The sequence below is a fragment of the Phocoena phocoena genome, chromosome 3, assembly GCF_963924675.1.
Source record: "Phocoena phocoena chromosome 3, mPhoPho1.1, whole genome shotgun sequence".
Lineage (NCBI taxonomy): Eukaryota > Metazoa > Chordata > Mammalia > Artiodactyla > Phocoenidae > Phocoena > Phocoena phocoena.
Window position 1 is genome coordinate 119310449 of NC_089221.1, and position 18771 is coordinate 119329219.

At 38.9% G+C, this 18771-nt stretch overlaps 1 protein-coding gene across 1 annotated transcript; it reads left to right on the forward strand.

The window, feature by feature from the left end:
• The first annotated feature begins 2833 nt into the window (after nt 1–2833).
• Nucleotides 2834–16772, forward strand: RNF14 (ring finger protein 14). The gene is made up of 7 exons (XM_065874478.1): nt 2834–2987; nt 4048–4199; nt 7381–7908; nt 8851–9079; nt 13482–13654; nt 14623–14753; nt 16715–16772. Exons 1-7 carry the CDS (start codon nt 2834–2836, stop codon nt 16770–16772), a joined length of 1425 nt encoding a protein of 474 aa, XP_065730550.1.
• The last annotated feature ends 1999 nt before the right edge of the window (nt 16773–18771 follow it).

An 18771-nucleotide genomic window follows, 5' to 3' on the forward strand; every position in this document is an offset into this window, starting at 1 on the left:
GGGACCCAGTGGCAGCTTCAGAAGCTGGGGTCTGGGGGGGTAGGTCATGAGGAGCTGCCGATGGGAAACAGCTTGGAGTAGAGCTTAAGCCTGGCTGCTCATTAGAATCACGTGGAGAGCTTGGATAGCTACGGATGCCTGATTGAATTGCACTGGGGTATCGCCTGGGTATTGGGATTTTAAAAGTAGCTTCTCAGGTGATTCTACCATGCAGACAAGGTAGAGAACACTAATCTAAAACCAGAAACTATAAATTCATCTCACCCCATTTATAATGTTTGAACAGGAAGAAACAAAAAGCTTAATTACATTATCACCATGTACTACACCTGGTAAAATTGTTTACAATTAAGTAATGTGAAAAGACGGTATAGTACATAGTAATACTACTCAGTAAATGTAAATTAATCCTGAATTTCATTCTTAGCTTATTTGGGAGTCACACATCTGAGAATCTGGTTTTAAAATTATGGTTTTATATCATATTTTTTGCATATAATATTAGGATGTTCATAGGATTCTCTAAAACCCATCTATGGACCACTCTCCCCTTCTCCTTAATTCCCAGTTAAGAAGCCTGGTAAAGCATTTAGAATAGGACTTAAAAGTGTGTGTGTGTGTGTGCGCTTTTATTGTTTTGTTTTTAAATATCCTACTGTCTTGCTTAAATTAACCTAATGTTGAGTGTCCCTGGCAGGATTAATTCATTAGCAGGCAAGAGGACAAACTGGAGGGGGATAGGAAGTGAAGGAATAGAGGAAGCAGAAGAGGAAAGGAAAAACAAAATCAAGAAAACCGCAGGAAGTCATTTGTTATGGGAGCATGCTGTACTGTCCTCTCCTATGACCTCGGTGTTTCTCCTCAGCTCCTCCTGGGGCTGAAGGCAGTCAGATAAGAAGGGTGCTCTTATTACTGGGGACATGCACATGTCCGTTCAACCACGTGCCTCAGTTAGGCTGACCTAGGAGAGTAATATGCAGCTGTAGATTAGGATTGACTGTGTGTTAGGATGTGTTTGATTTAAGTGATGGTAACGGAAATTCAGAATTTAAATTTGGAGAGGGGCTTCCCTGGTGGCGCAGTGGTTGGGAATCTGTCTGCTAATGCAGGGGACACGGGTTTGAGCCCTGGTCTGGGAGGATCCCACATGCTGCGGAGCGGCTGGGCCCATGAGCCACAACTACTGAGCCTGTGCATCTGGAGCCTGTGCTCCACAACAGGAGAGGCCGTGACAGTGAGAGGCCCGTGCACCGCGATGAAGAGTGGACCCCGCTTGCCACAACTAGAGAAAGCCCTCGCACAGAAACGAAGACCCAACACAGCAAAAATAAATAAATAAACTCCTACCCCCCAACATCTTCTTTAAAAAAAAAAAAAAAAAAAGTTTAAATTTGGAGAGGGTCCTAACACCATCTTTTGTATTTTTTTTCTGCAATTGGCAGGATTTCTGTAGTATACCTAGTATGAGTTCCCCATCTTGGCCTCTTATCCAGCTTCAGCAGTCTCATCTCCATCATCTGGAGAATAAATGAGATTTGCTTGAGTTCCAAACTGAGCTGAAATACGGACTGCAATGCTAATATCCTTTTCTTCTGGTTGTTATTAACAGGTACTAACTGACCTCGAATAGAATACGTCACTGTGTCTTAGGGACACAGCTCAAGCAGAACTGTTATCATCTGCTGGAAAAACGTACTTTTTGAAAATGGAATCATTTTAAATGAATTTGTCTAAGTTTTGTAGTATCACCTTTTATAATGTGAAAAACCATGTCCTAACTTTTCAATTCTGTGCATTTCAGCTTAGAAAAATATTTCAGCCAAGAGGGAGCATATTTGCAAATGCAGTTATAGTCCAATATTTTAATTGATAGAATGGTAATTTTTGGTGGTTGTTTTATTAAAGTAATTTTTGTAGATCTCACTACATATTTTTTGCACATTTAAATTATCTGATAGTGTGGTGCATCTTTCAGTTGCTGTGATTAAAAAGCATTGTACAGTTTAATTGTAGCATATTTTCACTGTTGGTGTTCCCTTAAAAAATGATAAATGTTACAATTGATTTGACAAAATTCATTATTGTTTCAAAAATATAATGTTATTTTGCTACTTCCTCAGTTATCTGTCTTACATAGTATCTGTCCCTGTAACATTCTCTAGAGTAGGGTGGTCTCAACTGGGAGCAATTTTCTTCCGCCTTCCCTATGCAAGGGGGGGGATATTTGGCTGTGTCTGGCGATATTTGTGACTGTCACAACTCTTGAGGAAAAGGGATGCTATTGGTATCTAGTAGGTTGAAGCCAGGGATGCTGATATACATCCTCTAATGCACAGGATAACCTCCCACAACAATTGTTTGTTCCAAAATGTCAGTAGCGCGGAGTTTGAGAAAACCTGTCCTAGAGATTGCTGTGGATTTTAAAAATTCATTTATTTTTAAGCATACCAAGTATACTTTGACTACTTTTATGAGCAAGGCATTTTCGGAAGTTCAGTGGGCAAGTCAAACTAATTTGTGATATTTTTGATTGTGCTTTTTTTCTTAAATCATACCTAACTGATAAAGTCAGCAATTAAAAGAACCACAACTCTCCTTTTTGGAAAAGGCTGTTACTGTTGCAGAGCTACTGGAATATTAGATATGCCTGTCATCTTTAGTTTGACAGAAAAGTGAGAATATTGATTAATTCTTTGCAGTTGTTTTTGAGGAACTTTCTTTTTGGGGGGTGTGCGGGGGGGCCGTGGACAGTGCCGCTAGACTTTTCCAAACTCTGTGCCTTTTCTGTTCTTAACTGACTTGAATGATTGTCTTCAGCTCCTCAGAAAATTAAATGTCGTCAGAAGACCGAGAAGCTCAGGAGGATGAATTGCTGGCCCTGGCGAGTATTTATGATGGAGATGAATTTAGAAAAGCAGAGTCTGTCCAAGGTGGAGAAACCAGGATCTATTTGGACTTACCACAAAATTTCAAGATATTTGTGAGCGGTTAGTTAATATTCTCTTAAACAGATTTTTCTAAATAAAGGTTATTCTCAGTTTCTTAGTGTACCCTAAATTATTTATTATCTTGTATTTATAGGCATTAGTGATATATGGTAGTATTACAGATTTAATGCCTGTTTCTCTTTTAATTGAAAATTGAGCTGGGGCTGAACAATTTTCAATTTGATCCTGCCTTTTTGATCACTGAATTAGGATATTATCCTGCATATTTCATGCATCCTAATCGTCTTAACTAGCAGTTCATTAGCCATGAGTCATTGGCTGTTAAATAGGGATAATAAAAGAGAAAATGAAATAATATATGTGAAAACACTTGGAAAGATTTAAAGTACCATGGCGGTTGTTAATACTATTTGGTTTCCAGAATCTTTTCAACCACCATAAACACATGACACTTGCTGCTACTCTGTGACCTTCTGCTTCAGAAAAGAGTTGAAAACTGGTACTTTTGATACCAATGTACCAGATGTCATCTGTGAACACTTTCTTAAAATGTTTCTACTATAAAGGCTTTGAGCAAACAAATTCAGTGTGATAACTGAAAATGAAGCTTCGATTGTGAGAGTGTTGTGTGTTGTATCTTGCCCTCAAGAGATCCTTGTACTGGCACAAATTCTCCCAACTATGATTCATGGGTAGTTGGCACATGCTGGTCTAAGTAGGTCGTGGCTCTTTGATAGAAATAAACGTCCTTTTCTCTAGATTGTGTCTTTAATCATCTACTGTAAAACAACAACAAAAGAAAACATTGTGTTATTACTTGTCATTAGTGTTAGGAATTATACTCAAAAGTGTATACAAGAATAAGTTGTGTATCTTCATTTTAAATTTCATGATGCTTAGTAGATTTTTTTAAGGGCTTACAAGACTTTTTTTTTTTAAGGTGGCGGCTACGAAGTAACCTTAGGGAATAGAAGGTGCTTTGGGGCAGGGTTTTTATCCCCTGAACCAAAGCATTACGTTTTTCTTGAGCATTGCTCAGCAGTAACGGACACTCAAGTGTTGACCAACTGATCCTTTCTAATCTTTGTTTTTGGTTCAGGCAATTCAAATGAGTGTCTCCAGAATAGTGGCTTTGAATACACCATTTGCTTTCTGCCTCCACTTGTGCTGAACTTTGAACTGCCACCAGATTATCCATCCTCCGCCCCACCTTCATTCACACTTAGTGGCAAATGGCTGTCACCAACTCAGGTTAGACCCGAAACTTAATTTCTCCTATCCATCTTTAGAAACTTAAAAATCATCTTTAATTGAACACTACCTTGATGATCTTGAATTCAGTGCATGAAGAACAAATGGGTTTGATTTTGTAATTTCTTTTTCCCTTGCCTTCATGAATTGTAATGTTAATAAATTGAAAATGTTTGGTGTTTTAGAAAAGAATGGCGTAATTAGAACGATTAATCATTTTGAATTGCAGTAGGAGTAATTTTTAATCAAGTATATTGTTTCTCTCTTTGTCTTGTTATTTTCCTATTTAATCTGTACTGTAATGGATACTATACGGTCCTCCTCATTTTCCTTAGATGTTGGTATTGCTTTTTTTTGTTTTTGTTTTTTGTTTTTTGTTTTTTTTTTTTGCTGTACGTGGGCCTCTCACTGTTGTGGCCTGTCCCGCTGCGGAGCACAGGCTCCGGACGCGCAGGCTCAGCAGCCATGGCTCATGGGCCCAGCCGCTCCGCAGCATGTGGGATCTTCCCAGACCGGGGCACGAACCCGTGTCCCCTGCATTGGCAGGCGGACTCTCAACCACTGCGCCACCAGGGAAGCCCTCGTATTGCTTTTTATTTTTTTTTAGTTTCTTATCCATTCCTTAAATGAAAGATTTAATTGTAGTTAGGAGGACTAAAATTGAGCTAATGTAGTTATAATAAATATTTCCTAAGAAAACGTAAGAGTGCTTTTATTTTTAAAAGTCTGTATATTAATAACAGAGTTGTTGACTACTCTCACATAGGTGTGAATGCACACAAAATAGAAATGTGTATGATTCCTGTAGATATCTCATTAAGGCTTGAGATCTTATATTATGATCTTCATTTCCTCTGGGTTGTATATCTTTTTCTAGTAACAACCTCAACTCTTGATTGAGACATAAATATGGCTTGAAGCTAATATAATGTATTCTGGGGTAGATAATGGATCAGTAGCAGTTATTTTTCTAGAAGTCATGATGAAGATTGATAGGCTGATGTATTAAGACAAAAGCTGTCAGAGTTACTTGACCTCAAGGAACAGCGGTCAGTTTTTCCTTTTTGATCATGTAATTTTCATTCCCACCCCTGCTCATCGCCAGTCTAATCTTTAGATGAGAGTGCTTTTGTAAAGTTGAACTTACAGTTTAAAAACAAAATTAAACTTTAAGAAAGAATAATACATGTAGAATAAAAAGGAATTTTACCTTACATTTTAATATCTGTGTCAGAGGCAACACATGCAAGACAGTGGATGATTTGCTCAAGAATATCAAAGATGTTTGACATTTAGATCACTGAGAGTTGACTGAATTATCTAGAGGTTTATAGTCCCATTTCTCTAGAGAGCTCTTGATACTTTATGTCCATGCATGTTTGCACATATACAGTTTCAGATTCCAGCCAAATAGCATCTACTTAATGCTGGCTTTTAGGGTGTGGGGAGAAGAGGGTTATTCATTATTTTATGTTACACAGCTAAAATTACAGTAGGGTTCTCTATCAAAGTTTTGTCCTTCTTCAGTTCTTGTTTGTTACTGGGCCCTGATTCCTTGGCATCATGAATTTCACCTGTTGATAGTGAAGTTGATTCATGGACCTGTCCCTCACTGAATTTGGTTGGTAGATAGAAGTGGGTTTAGTTTTCTAGTATTTTCCATTATTCCTCTTCCAATATATATACACAGTCTCTCTTATGCTCTTCTCTTTCTTCCTCCCTTATTCCTCACATTTATGTACATCTCAGATGCCTCTTTTGAGAAGGGACTAGAGAAGAAAAGAGGATGGAGGAGAATGGCTTCTCCACTGGACTTGGTAGCCCAAACAATACTCACGAACAAGGCTTCCCTTTTAGTATTTATTACATTTTAAAGATTTCATCAGGTTTCTGGTTGATCATATAAGCATATTCATGCAAATGTATATAAGCATTAGTTGTCCAATCTTGAAGTAGTCAGTAAGTGTTTCATTTTGTGCCTGTATAGGGTTTAGTGAATAGCACTACGCAGCGTAAGGAAGAGAGAATGTGGTCCTTTTTCACCTGGTATTCAAATTTACAAAATTCATTTATATCTGGAAGGCTTATTTTTTAATGTTTACCTTAAAAAGAAAAGCTGCTTATGATTCCTGAGCTCTACTTTAAAATATTTTACATTTCTAATGGAAAATCTTCTTATATTTGCCTTTCAAATTGAACAGACCAGTTTTTTGGGTTTTTTTTGTTTTGCGGTACGCGGGCCTCTCACTGTTGTGGCCTCTCCCGTTGCAGAGCACAGGCTCCGGACGCGCAGGCTCAGCGGCCATGGCTCACAGGCCTAGCCGCTCCGCGGCATGTGGGATCTTCCCAGACCGGGGCACGAACCTGTGTCCCCTGCATCGGCAGGCGGACTCTCAACCACCGCGCCACCAGGGAAGCCCATGAACAGACCCGTTTTAAGGAGGAAAAGTGAAAATAGTTTAAACTTTGGTTGCTTAGGTTAGGAAATGTGAGCTTTGCCTATGGCAGCCAAACCATGTTAAGGGCTTATAATCATGTCTGGATTCAATATCAGCCTGCCTCCCTCTATTAGCCAGGATCTGGTGTAAGCCCAGATTGCTTAGTTGAAATCAGCTTGTAAATCTGAATACCAAGGACTCTGAGGTTAGATTCTGTTAGTGATTCTTTCGCACGAGGTGGCTTCTTGATACGACTGAAAGAATTAATTTTAAGGTTTGGATGGTATTTTTAAACTGTTCTTTTCCTAATCATTGTTGTAGGGTACCTACAGGGCTAGGACTCCAAGGAATAGAAATAGTTCATTTTAGAACTAGATCTCTTCTCCTACACGAGGTAGCAATACTAACGTGAAGAAAAATAAAGAACAGAAAAAGTCCGCCATTGCAGTGGCTCGTATGTAAGCCTAGTTCTGCATTTGGTAGAGTCTTGCTGTTTCTCTTGTTTTAATGATGCTTCTTTTAGCTTCTGACCTTGTGTTCTACTGTGGCTCGTGTTGCCGAATAGTTTAAGAAGTGCTTCGATAAGGACACTGATGCTGTTGGGCAGCACAGTTCATCACAGAAGTGAAAAATCACGTTAGGAGGTGGAAAACCCTGACCGCAAAAGATTTCAAGGGAAATCAGGAGTTGACAGCATCGTCATCTTCCCAAACTTACCAGCATCCTCCTGTGTTTTCCCCTAGCTGTCTGCTCTCTGCAAGCACTTAGACAACCTGTGGGAAGAACACCGCGGCAGCGTGGTCCTGTTTGCCTGGATGCAGTTTCTTAAAGAAGAGACCTTAGCGTATCTGAATATTGTCTCTCCTTTTGAACTCAAGATGGGTTCTCAGAAAAAAGTTCAGAGGAGGATGGCTCAAGCTTCTTCCAACACAGAGCTAGATTTTGGAGGAGCTGCTGGATCTGATGTAGACCAAGCGGAAGTTGTGGACGAGAGAGCCGTGCAGGATGTGGAATCATTGTCCAGTCTGATCCAGGAAATCTTGGACTTCGATCAGGCTCAACAGATAAAATGCTTTAATAGTAAATTGTTCCTGTGCAGTATCTGCTTCTGTGAGAAGCTGGGTAGTGAGTGCATGTACTTCTTGGAGTGCAGGCATGTGTACTGCAAAGCCTGTCTCAAGGACTACTTTGAAATCCAGATCAGAGATGGCCAAGTTCAGTGCCTCAACTGCCCAGAACCCAAGTGCCCTTCAGTGGCCACTCCTGGTCAGGTAAACTCTTTTACTCTGCTGACAGCTGCCCCCTAATTCTCTCTCACAAAGGGAGACATTTTCTCAGGAACTTCTTGATAGGGCTCATCAGGGCAGTCTGAGGCCTGGGAGCCAGCCCACAAGTTGTTTCATTGTATCCATCAAGAATGCCACGATCTTAGTTTAAGCAAATGTAAATGCTTCCTTTGCTGGCTTTGGAATGTGTGGTCGTCCGCAGGGATGAGCAGTTAAAAAAGTAAAGTAATTCTGGTGATTTACTCTGTATATCTGCTAGGTGGGGGAAGTTCTACCCTGTCTTTATGTGACGTTGGGATCTGGAGGGGTTATGTCTTAGAATAGTTAACCAAATGTTTTACAGACTTTTAAAGACAGCCTGCTTGGTTTCCTTTTTTTTTTTCAGTCAACTCCATTAATGCATAAATGTACTCATTTAAAGTGTACTGTCGCTTAGTTTTTTGTTTTTTTTTTAAACATCTTTATTGGGGTATAATTGCTTTACAATGGTGTGTTAGTTTCTACTTTATAACAAAGTGAATCAGTTATACATATGTTCCCATATCTCTTCCCTCTTGCGTCTCCCTCCCTCCCACCCTCCCTATCCCACCCCTCCAGGAGGTCACAAAACACCGAGCCATATCCCTGTGCCATGCGGCTGCTTCCCACTAGCTATCTACCTTACGTTTGTTAGTGTGTATATGTCCATGACTCTCTCTCGCCCTGTCACAGCTCACCCTTCCCCCTGTCTGCTTAGTTTTTACACATGTGTAGACCCATGTAACCACCATCTCAGTCAAGATGTAGACCTCCCATAACTTGGTTTGATTTTGAAGGTAGAGTTTTAGTTTATGTGCCTCTGGTTTACACTAGCTTCCTAAGGATCTCCTCAGGATCAGAACTGGTTGGGAAATCATCAAACCTATGATGTTTTATATTTCCCTCCAGGTCAAAGAGCTAGTGGAAGCGGAGTTATTTGCCCGTTATGACCGCCTTCTCCTCCAGTCTACCTTGGACCTGATGGCAGATGTGGTGTACTGCCCCCGCCCATCCTGCCAGCTGCCTGTGATGCAGGAGCCTGGCTGCACGATGGGCATCTGTTCCAGCTGCAATTTTGCCTTCTGTACTTTATGCAGATTGACCTACCATGGGGTTTCTCCATGTAAGGTGACTGCAGGTAGGTTGTAACTGTGTGAACTCAGTCTCCCAGCGCTCCACCCGCCTCCCCCCACTCACCGGAAATAAAAAGAGACATCACTTCAATTCTTCAGTTTGGAAGAATTGTGTTCTTCTGTGTTTGTTCAACACATACTTTTGAGTCAGTTACTGTCCTAGGTTCTGGGGATACAGCAGTGACCAAATGCCCTCATGGAACTTACATTCTAATGGAGGAGATAGGCAAACAAAATAAATAAGAATATTCGATGGTGGTAAATGCTGAAGAGGGAAAAAAAAAATAAAGCAGGGACAGGCTATGAAGTGTTTTGAAGGGGAAGGGGCTTTGGATTTTATTTAGAAAAACCAGGGGAGGCCTCGCTGGCAAAGTGGTTTGAGTAAAGACTTGAAGGAAGTAAGGAAACAAGCCACGCAGATATCGGGGGGAGCATTCCAGGGAAGGAATGACAGGGTAATTTCTGTCTATGAATATATGGAATAATGTAGATCCTGGTCGGCAGATGCAGAGCATCTAAGCCATCACTCTTGTTTCCACTGTACACACGTTTGATCAGTCATCAAGTGCTTTCTCAGTGAGCCCAGGGAGGCCTCAGAATCTTCCTCAGCACAGTGCTTCAGAAGGCCACCCTCTATTGAGGTAGTCACAGGAGGTAAAACCTGTTAGCCATTTCTGATCTAGATTAAGGTTTGAGGAATCAGGCCCTGGACATCAGTTTGGCTAGACTTTGGTGACTTAGTCTTTCTCAAACTAAAAGGGCTGATGATAATAGCTACTTCATAAGGTTCTTGTAAGTTTGAAATGACCTATTGTAGTGCTACTTAAAGTTGTAATAGTTGTTATACTGGTCTGTGACAAGGTAAATACAGAAATTGAGAGTCAGTGTTTGAAACTATAATAACGATTTTGCTATCGCTATTCACTGACTAAATTTTATGGCAGTCAGACCTAATAAAAATTTAGGCTTATATTTTTTGTCTTTTTACCCTCATTTTTCTAATAATTCATTTGATTATATTTTGCAAAAGTACTGGTCCTTGACAGAGTGAGGGAAAAAAACTGGTACTTAACCATAGTTTGAGAATGGGCTAATGTATGGAAAATGCAAAATGATAACTATTTCTTTTTTAGTTTGTGTATTTATTTATTTATTTAAATTATTGAAATATAGTTGATTTAAAATGTGTTAATTTCTGCTACACAGCAAAGTGATTAAGTTATACATATGTATACATTCTTTTTCATATTCTTTTCCATTGTGGTTTATCACAGGATATTGAATATAGTTCCCTGTGCTATACAGTAGGACCTTGTCGTTTATCCATTCTATATAAATACCATAGTTTGCATCTGGTAACCCCAATCTCCCAATCTCCCCAGGCCCCCTCCCCCTTGGCAACCACAAGTCTGATTTGTATGTCTGTGAGTCTGTTTTTGTTTTGTAGATAGGTTCATTTGTGTCATATTTTAGATTCCACATGTAAGTGATATTATATGGTATTGGTCTTTATGACTTAGTTCACTTAGTATGATAATCTCAAAGTCCATCCATGTTGCTGCAAATGGCCTTATTTCATTCTTTTTTATGGCTGAGTAATATTCTGTTGTATCTATATACATACCACATCTTCTTTATCCATTGCTCTGGCGATGGACATTTAGGTTGTTTCCATGTCTTGGCTATTGTAAATAGTGCTGCTGTGAACATAGGTATCTTTTTGAATTATAGTTTTGTCTGGATACATGCCCAGGAGTGGGATTGCTAGATCATATGGCAACTCTTATTTTTAGTTTTTTGAGGAATCTCCATACAGTTTTCCATAGTGGCTACACCAATTTACATTCCCACCAACAATGTAGGAAGGTTCCCTTTTCTCCACACCCCCTCCAGCATTTGTTATTTGTAGACTTGTGTGTTATTCTGTTGGGGTTTTTTTGGCCTTGATGTGTGGCATGTGGGATCTTGGTTCCCTGGCCAGGGATTGATCCCGTGCCCCCTGCATTGGGAGCATGGAACCTTAACCACTGGACTGCCAGGGAACTCCCCTGTAGACTCTTTTTTTCTTTTAAAGTTTAGTTTTTATTTTTATTTATTTATTTATTTGTATAAATTTATTTATTTTTGGCTGTGTTGGGTCTTTGTTGCTGCAAGTGGGCTTTCTCTAGTTGTGGCGAGCGGGGGCTACTCTTCGTCACGGTACACGGGCTTCTCATTGCGGTGGCTTCTCTTGCTGCAGAGCACGGCCTCTAGGGTGCGCGGGCTTCGGTAGTTGTGGCTCGCGGGCTCTAGAGTGAAGGCTCAGTAGTTGTGGCACGTGGGCTTAGTTGCTCTGCGTCATGTGGGATCTTCCCAGACCAGGGCTTGAACCCATGTCCCCTGCATTGGCAGGCGGATTCTTAACCACTGTGCCACCAGGGAAGTCCTCCCCTGTAGACTTTTTAGTGATGGCCATTCTGACTGGTGTGAGGTGGTACCTCATCGTAGTTTTGATTTGCATTTCTCTAATAGTTAGCAGTGATGAGCCTCTTTTTATATGTCTTTCGGTTATCTGGATGTCTTCTTTGAAGAAATGTCTATTTAGTTGTTTTGCCCATTTTTCCATTGAGTTGTTTGTTTGTTTTTTGTTGAGTTGTATGAGCTGTTTGTATATTTTGGAAATTTAGACCTTGTCGGTTACATCATTTGCAAATGTTTTCTCCCAGCCTATAGGTTGTCTTTTCATTTTGTTTACGGTTTCCTTTGCTGTACAGAAGCTTGTAAGTTAGATTAGGTCACCTTTGTTTATTTTTGCTTTTATTTCCATTGCCTTGGTCAGGAAATGTTTTGCCTGTGTTCTCTTCTAGAGGTTTTATGGTGTTATGTCTTATATTTAAGTCTTAAACCACAAAATGGTAACTAGTAATGCCAGTATTACTATAGTTATTAATTGTTATTAATTAATTAGTTATTACTTAATTAATTATCAGTGTCATTATCTCTAAGAAAGGACTCCGAGCGGAGAATGAGTAAATACAGTACTTCCAGTTGCCTATTGCAGAGTTTTGTAGTGTTTATAGGCAGATGGGATGGAGAACTCACCAGAATATAATGTTAGCCTTTACTTTAGACTTCTGCATCCTTATCATTGAGAGGCTGAAGTACATTTCGGGTGTTTCACAGTGTTTGGGGAAGAAATCAAAGATAGGCTTGGGGGCTTCAGCAAAATTAGGAATCTCTTTCTCAGTCTCTATATCTATATATTTGATGTTACCATACAAAATATATGATATACTAATAATTTTATTATTTTGAGAACATCAGGGCAGTAACCTTTGTCCTTAAGATGTCTAGGAACACAAAAACGTTTTGAATTAGTAGAGGAGATAAAAGTGACAGGATAAAAAAATACATGTCTGCTACATCTAAGTAGAAGTGACGGAGTCATGGGAATGAACAACACGGAGAAAGGATTCACAAGTGAAGCAAAAGTGCAGATAGAATTCTGCCCCTGAAGATGTCCACTGCATTTAGAGGGAAGATGTCCACCTCTAAATAATGTGAGGAAAGTAAATTAATAACATAGCTAGAACATTGTTGAGAGAGGTCTTTAATTAATTGTGTTGAAAAATTAAGGTAATAGAATTGTGAGCAAAAGCCTTGTCTACAACTAAAGCCTTTGGAAATGGCTGCCCATTCCATCTGAGTTAAGTGATAAAGCAGTAGAGACCAGACTGAAGAGTATTAAGGGGAAAAGTTGACAGGAGGGACTTTTCATTTCCTGTGGGTGGTAAACTTTATTCACTGGCTTCTTTTTATATACAGAATTGAATAGCTGGTCTTTGCCATGGTGCTCTTGTTTAATTTGGTAGGCCTGTTGTTATCAAATGGTGAATGATGCTGATTTAGTAGAAAATCAGCATCTGTTTCAACCTTTGTGTCATTTAGATAAGTCAGTCTTAAACTGTACTACTAGTTGTACTAGTTGCACAAAAATGTCAACATTAATAACTTAAAAGCAAAGGAAAAAGATAAGCTGTTATTCTGTCACCTTTAACAAGTCCAGCTTTTCTACTTGGAGGATTCCTGTCTGTTCTTTGTCTTTCATGCACGTGTAATTTTTACCTAGTTACAACCTAAATATGCTTTTTTCTGAATTCCATAATGAGTATTTTAACTGAGTTGTAGCCATCCTAATTATAAGTTTTAATAACTAAATATTATATCTTAAGTGGCTCCACACATAATTATTCCCTTGGACATTTAATTCGTTTGCCATTTTTATATGTAACTTTACTTTGGATTAATTCCTTATGATAAAATCCCAGGAATAGCATTATTGAGTAGTCAAAGGTTATGGCCAATTTTAATGGTTTTTAATCAGCATTACAAGTTGTATAAAAGTTAATTTTCCATTTCACTTTCTAGAGAAATTAATGGACTTACGAAATGAGTACCTGCAAGCAGATGAGGCCAATAAAAGATTTTTGGAACAGAGGTATGGTAAGAGGGTGATTCAGAAGGCACTGGAAGAGATGGAAAGTAAGGAGTGGCTAGAAAAGAACTCAAAGAGCTGCCCATGTTGTGGGACTCCCATTGAGGTAAAGGTTTGGGGACAGACATGGCGGCAAACCTAATTGCAAGCATGTTACGATTTCCTCAAGAAGCCTTTTAATTTTGTGCCTAATTAAGAAAACACATTTTGGTATTTATTAAACTTTCTTAACTTGGAAGATGTAAATTTACTACTAAATATTGTTATTGACCTAAAATGTATGTAGGCTTCCCATTTCAAAGTGCTTTCATACGGTGACAGTTGTTCTCACATTATATCCACCTCAAAATTGAGTGGGTTATAAAGAGGCCATACTCGAGCTACAGTCAACTCTTAACTCATCTACGTGACTAAAAAAGAATCAAGCCTGACTTCTCCTCCGAACTATATACCCTGGAATTTAATAGCTGTTTTACAAGTGCCTGCTTATGAAATGGAGACATCTGAGTCAAGATAGATAGATACATCTACTGCTTCTTGACAAAATCTTAATATGTTTCAAAATTGAAATATGTCTTTGCATTTGATTCTGTTGTTCCAGTCCATCATATCTGAGCTGACCCTTGTGGTGATGCCCCAGTTACTCCATTAAGGAAACTGGCCTTCTATTTAACCACTTCTGACATGCCTCAGCTCTTATAGAATGGGGGACTTGGTACCAAATGTTTACTTAGATTTATGTAAAAAGTTTAAATCCCACATATTAAATCCAAACATTTTAATATTAATCTAACTGTATGTTTCACTTATATGTGTTTGGTTTGTATTTACTGTTTATCAGAAGAGGTTTTGCTAAGTATCTAATTGTAGGAACACCTGCTAAGTGTTTTCTGTATTTTACTTGTAATGCAAGCGAGTTAGGCATTCATAGTTATCATTGTGTGTTACCTGTATATCTCCACCCTGCATTAGAAAAGGGAGAAGACAAGGAGAATGTTGTACCAAATCATTTTGTCATGTGCATTTCTCTTTTGCTTTTGTAGCCTTGATATTTTTCTCTGTCTTTCCCACCAGAAATTAGATGGATGTAACAAGATGACATGTACCGGCTGTATGCAGTATTTCTGCTGGATTTGCATGGGTTCTCTCTCCAGAGCAAACCCTTATAAACATTTCACTGATCCTGTTTCCCCATGTTTTAACCGGTACGTACACACAGACTCCTAGTCTCAGCAGTTTTGGGTACTTGGTTTGCGGACCATAATCCCAGAAAGTTTTACTTCAGTACTTTGCTTATTTAGAGAATTCTCATATATTTTCCCCCATGTATGAATTTTCTTGAAAATGAGTTTTATGATGAAAATATACTATCTGGGGATTTTCTTTTATTTATTATCCTCCTCAATTTTTTAGTGAAAATTTTCAAACATACAGAAAAGATAGGACTATGATTAATAGGAAGGATACCTTCCACCAAAATGAACAATTGGTAATATTTTGCCATATTTGTTTTCTAAATTTATTGCTGAACTACTTGACCCTAAGTTGGAAGTATGATGCTTCATGTCTATATGCTTTTTTTTCTTTAATTAATTAATTTATTTATCTTTGGCTGCGTTGGGTCTTCATTTCTGCGCGCAGGCTTTCTGTAGTTGCAGTGAGCGGGGACTACTCTTGGTCGCGGTGCGTGGGCTTCTCATTGCGGTGGCTTCTCTTGTTGCGGAGTATAGGCTCTAGGCACATATGCTTCAGTAGTTGTGGCACGTGGGCTCAGTAGTTGTGGCTCACGGGCTCTAGAGCTCAGGCCCAGTAGATGTGGCACACAGACTTAGTTGCTCCGCGGCATGTGGGATCTTCCTGGACCAAGGCTCAAACCCGTGTCCCCTGCATCGGCAGGTGGATTCTTAACCACCGTGCCACCAGGGAAGTCCCTCTATATGCTTTCACATGTCTTTCCTACGATAAGAAAAGTCTTCTGTATAACGACAGTACTGCAAAAAATTTAACGACAATGGCCTACTATCATATAATAAAATATTTAAGACTTATCAGCTATCCCTAAAAATATCTCTTGAAGCTATTTTATTATACCAGGATCTAATCAAGTTCAATCACTTTATTTGGTTCTGTCTCTTTAGTTTCTTAATGGAGAAAAGTTTTGCCCACCTTCTTTTTGTTTGTTTGTTTGTGTTGAGGGGAGCATTGACTTTTTGAGGAGTCCAGGCTGTTGTCCTGTATAACTTCTTACCTTCTGGAGTTTTGTTTCTCCATGGTACCTTTGAGTTTGTTTCTCTATCCTCTCTATTGCCTGTAAAGTGGAAGTTAGCTCTAGACTGGAGTTTGACTAGATTTAGAGTAACATTTTTGACAAGAATACTTAATAAGGGGTGATGTACTTCACGTTGTACCACATCAGATCCATAAAGTCAGGCTGTCTCACTGTTAGTGTGATGCTCAGTTCTATCATTTGTTCCACTGTAAAGGTAAGGTTTCTCTTTTTGTTATTAGTAAGTGATCTGTGGGGTGATTCCTTGGCACAATGTGAATATCTTGTTCTCCACCAGCTCCAATTTCAGCATCAGCTGATAATCTTTGTTAATAGACATTTGTGGAATACCTACAATCAATCATTGGTGTTATGAAACTATAAGATAAGTTGAAGAAACAGTCTCTTCCCATGAACCATTGGAAATATAGTGTTGAAAATTGCATAAATTTTAAGTAGCATAAGGGGAGGAAAAGAAATTGGCAACTGAAAAATACTCTATAGATGGAGAGTGCAAGGACAGTGAAGATGGAGAGGATGGAGTGATTAGCGTGTAATAAAGTTATAGTGTTTTGAATGAGTTCAGCTTCTAGACTACCTGAATTTTCCAGTCTTGGCTTATTCCACATATTGTACACATTTAGTATCAGTTTTGTGATACCCATCTCCCATTATTGTTTATGCTTGGTCCTAGAGAGTTGTCTGGATCCTTAAAAGGCCTGTTCCTATAAACTTTAAGGGACCCATATTTCAGCCCTCGCCAGTGGAATGATTAAAGGAGAGGAAAAGATATACAAAGATGTTATCAGAAGAGTACAGAAAGTATATTTGAGAAAAGGAAAGAAATTATATTCAGTTTCTATCAGGTGTATTAAAATGTACCTTATTTTATGCTTCCAGGTTGTTCCATGCTGTGGATGCTAATGGAGATATTTGGGAAGATGAGTTTGAAGACTAGTTAACTTCTGCTGCTCAAGATATGGAAGTGGAATGGTTTGCCCTAATCTTTTGTCAAGTATACAGAGTAACTTCGCAGGATATTTAGGGTACCATTGATTCCCTCTTCCTATGTAGAAGATATGGAAGAACAAGTTTGATATTTTCATGTGGTACTACTGATTAAGGCACATTCAGACATTTTTCATTGCAACATGATTGAGGAAATATTAAGCCAAAGGTTCCGAAAATGAAAACTAGAAAATATTAGTATTACAATGTGCCCAAAGCTTTGAGTAGTTAAAAATTAAATATTTATTTTCTTCTGCAAGCTTTAGGTAAGGAGAGAGGGAGGGGTCAAGAGTTAAGCTTACAATCCTTTTTATCTCTGAGAAACATCCTCTAAGACATTCTGTGGGAGCTCCCTCAGTAGTACTGCTTACAACTGGGGCGGCTAGAAGCCTTATTAAAATTGTACCGAGAGCCTGATGTTATTTACTCCATGTTACATTCTTTCCAACCTGAATTTCTGCTAAATTTTCTTTGGAGGAAGCCCTTTACTCTATAACTGATTGGATGGCCCAGTGTCATTTTGATCTGATTTTCAGAATAGAAATTTATAGATAATTTTAAAAATATTTTTTGATACCACAAACACTGTGGGTCACCTGATATATTTATTAGTGGTCTATAGTCCACTGGTTTTGAGCCAAGTCTAGAATTTATTGATACTGGCTCAGAAGAATTTCAGCCCTATTCAACTTTCCAGTTTCTTCTAGGCAGTAGAGCCTAGATTCAGAACGACTTGTCTTCTGTTCTGCATTCTTTCTGTTGACTCTTGCCCTGCTTTTCATTGGTAAGGACAATTTTAATATTAGCTCCAGCAGCTCATATTTCTGTTTTCTCTGCTGGGATAGGAAAAAGCCTAATATGTTCCCAAGACGAACAAGCTGAACTTTTTTTTTTTTTTTTTTTGCGGTATACGGGCCTCTCACTGTTGTGGCCTCTCCCATTGCGGAGCACAGGCTCCGGAAGCGCAGGCTCAGCAGCCATGGCTCACGGGCCCAGCCGCTCCGAGGCATGTGGGATCTTCCCAGACCGGGGCACGAACCCGTGTCTTCTGCATCGGCAGGTGGACTATCAACCACTGCGCTACCAGGGAAGCCCACAAGCTGAACTTTAATTATCTGCGTTTTGAACACTGTACCACCATAGTTCCAACCCTAACTTTCTGAATTCTTTTTAAAGGGCTTCTCTAATGAGCTATGGAAATTTGTCTTCCTATCCTTTTTTTTTTTTTTTTTTTTTTTTTGGCAACAGCGCTGTTTCAGGGGATAATTTTGGCTTGATACCTAGATCCTTGTTTCTGGGTTTTGCTGGCTTTTTGAAAAATTGTCTTTCCTTGTGGTTTGGTGAGTGGCTTGGTAGCAAAATAAGAGTTTTGGAAAAAAAGGACAGAGGAATTCTTCTGCAGCTGTGAACATGTTCTTTTTTCATACCTTGTCATTGAAAATTGGTGAATCACTTTTAACCATTTTAAGTGTGTGTATCCAAAGAGCACGGACTGTTTCTGGATTGTCGATGAGGATGCTTAATCTTAAAAATAAAAATTATTTAAAAATTGTCTTATAATTAAAGCAGAGTTGCTGCTCTGTGTTCTGTCACCAAGGCAACTGGTCACATTTAAAAACTATATGGTATATAACACATATTCTTAAAATGAGCAGAAGAAAGTCATAGTACAGCACCTCCGCTTGTGACTGAACTTAGATTTTAGAACCCATATTTTGTTTGAACTACATGGACTTCGATTCACCACATTTAATATAAGAACGAAAGTTAACTTAAGGAATAAGTTGAAGATAAGAAATGGAAATTAAAACAACTAATTATACAATACATACTTGAGAAGAGTGCTTCTTCTCAGTGACTGGATAGGAGTTCAATTCATCTTTCACTACTAGCCACTCAGAAGCTCTTTATTAGTTCATGGGCTAGTTGATGTTGCTAGAGATTATTTT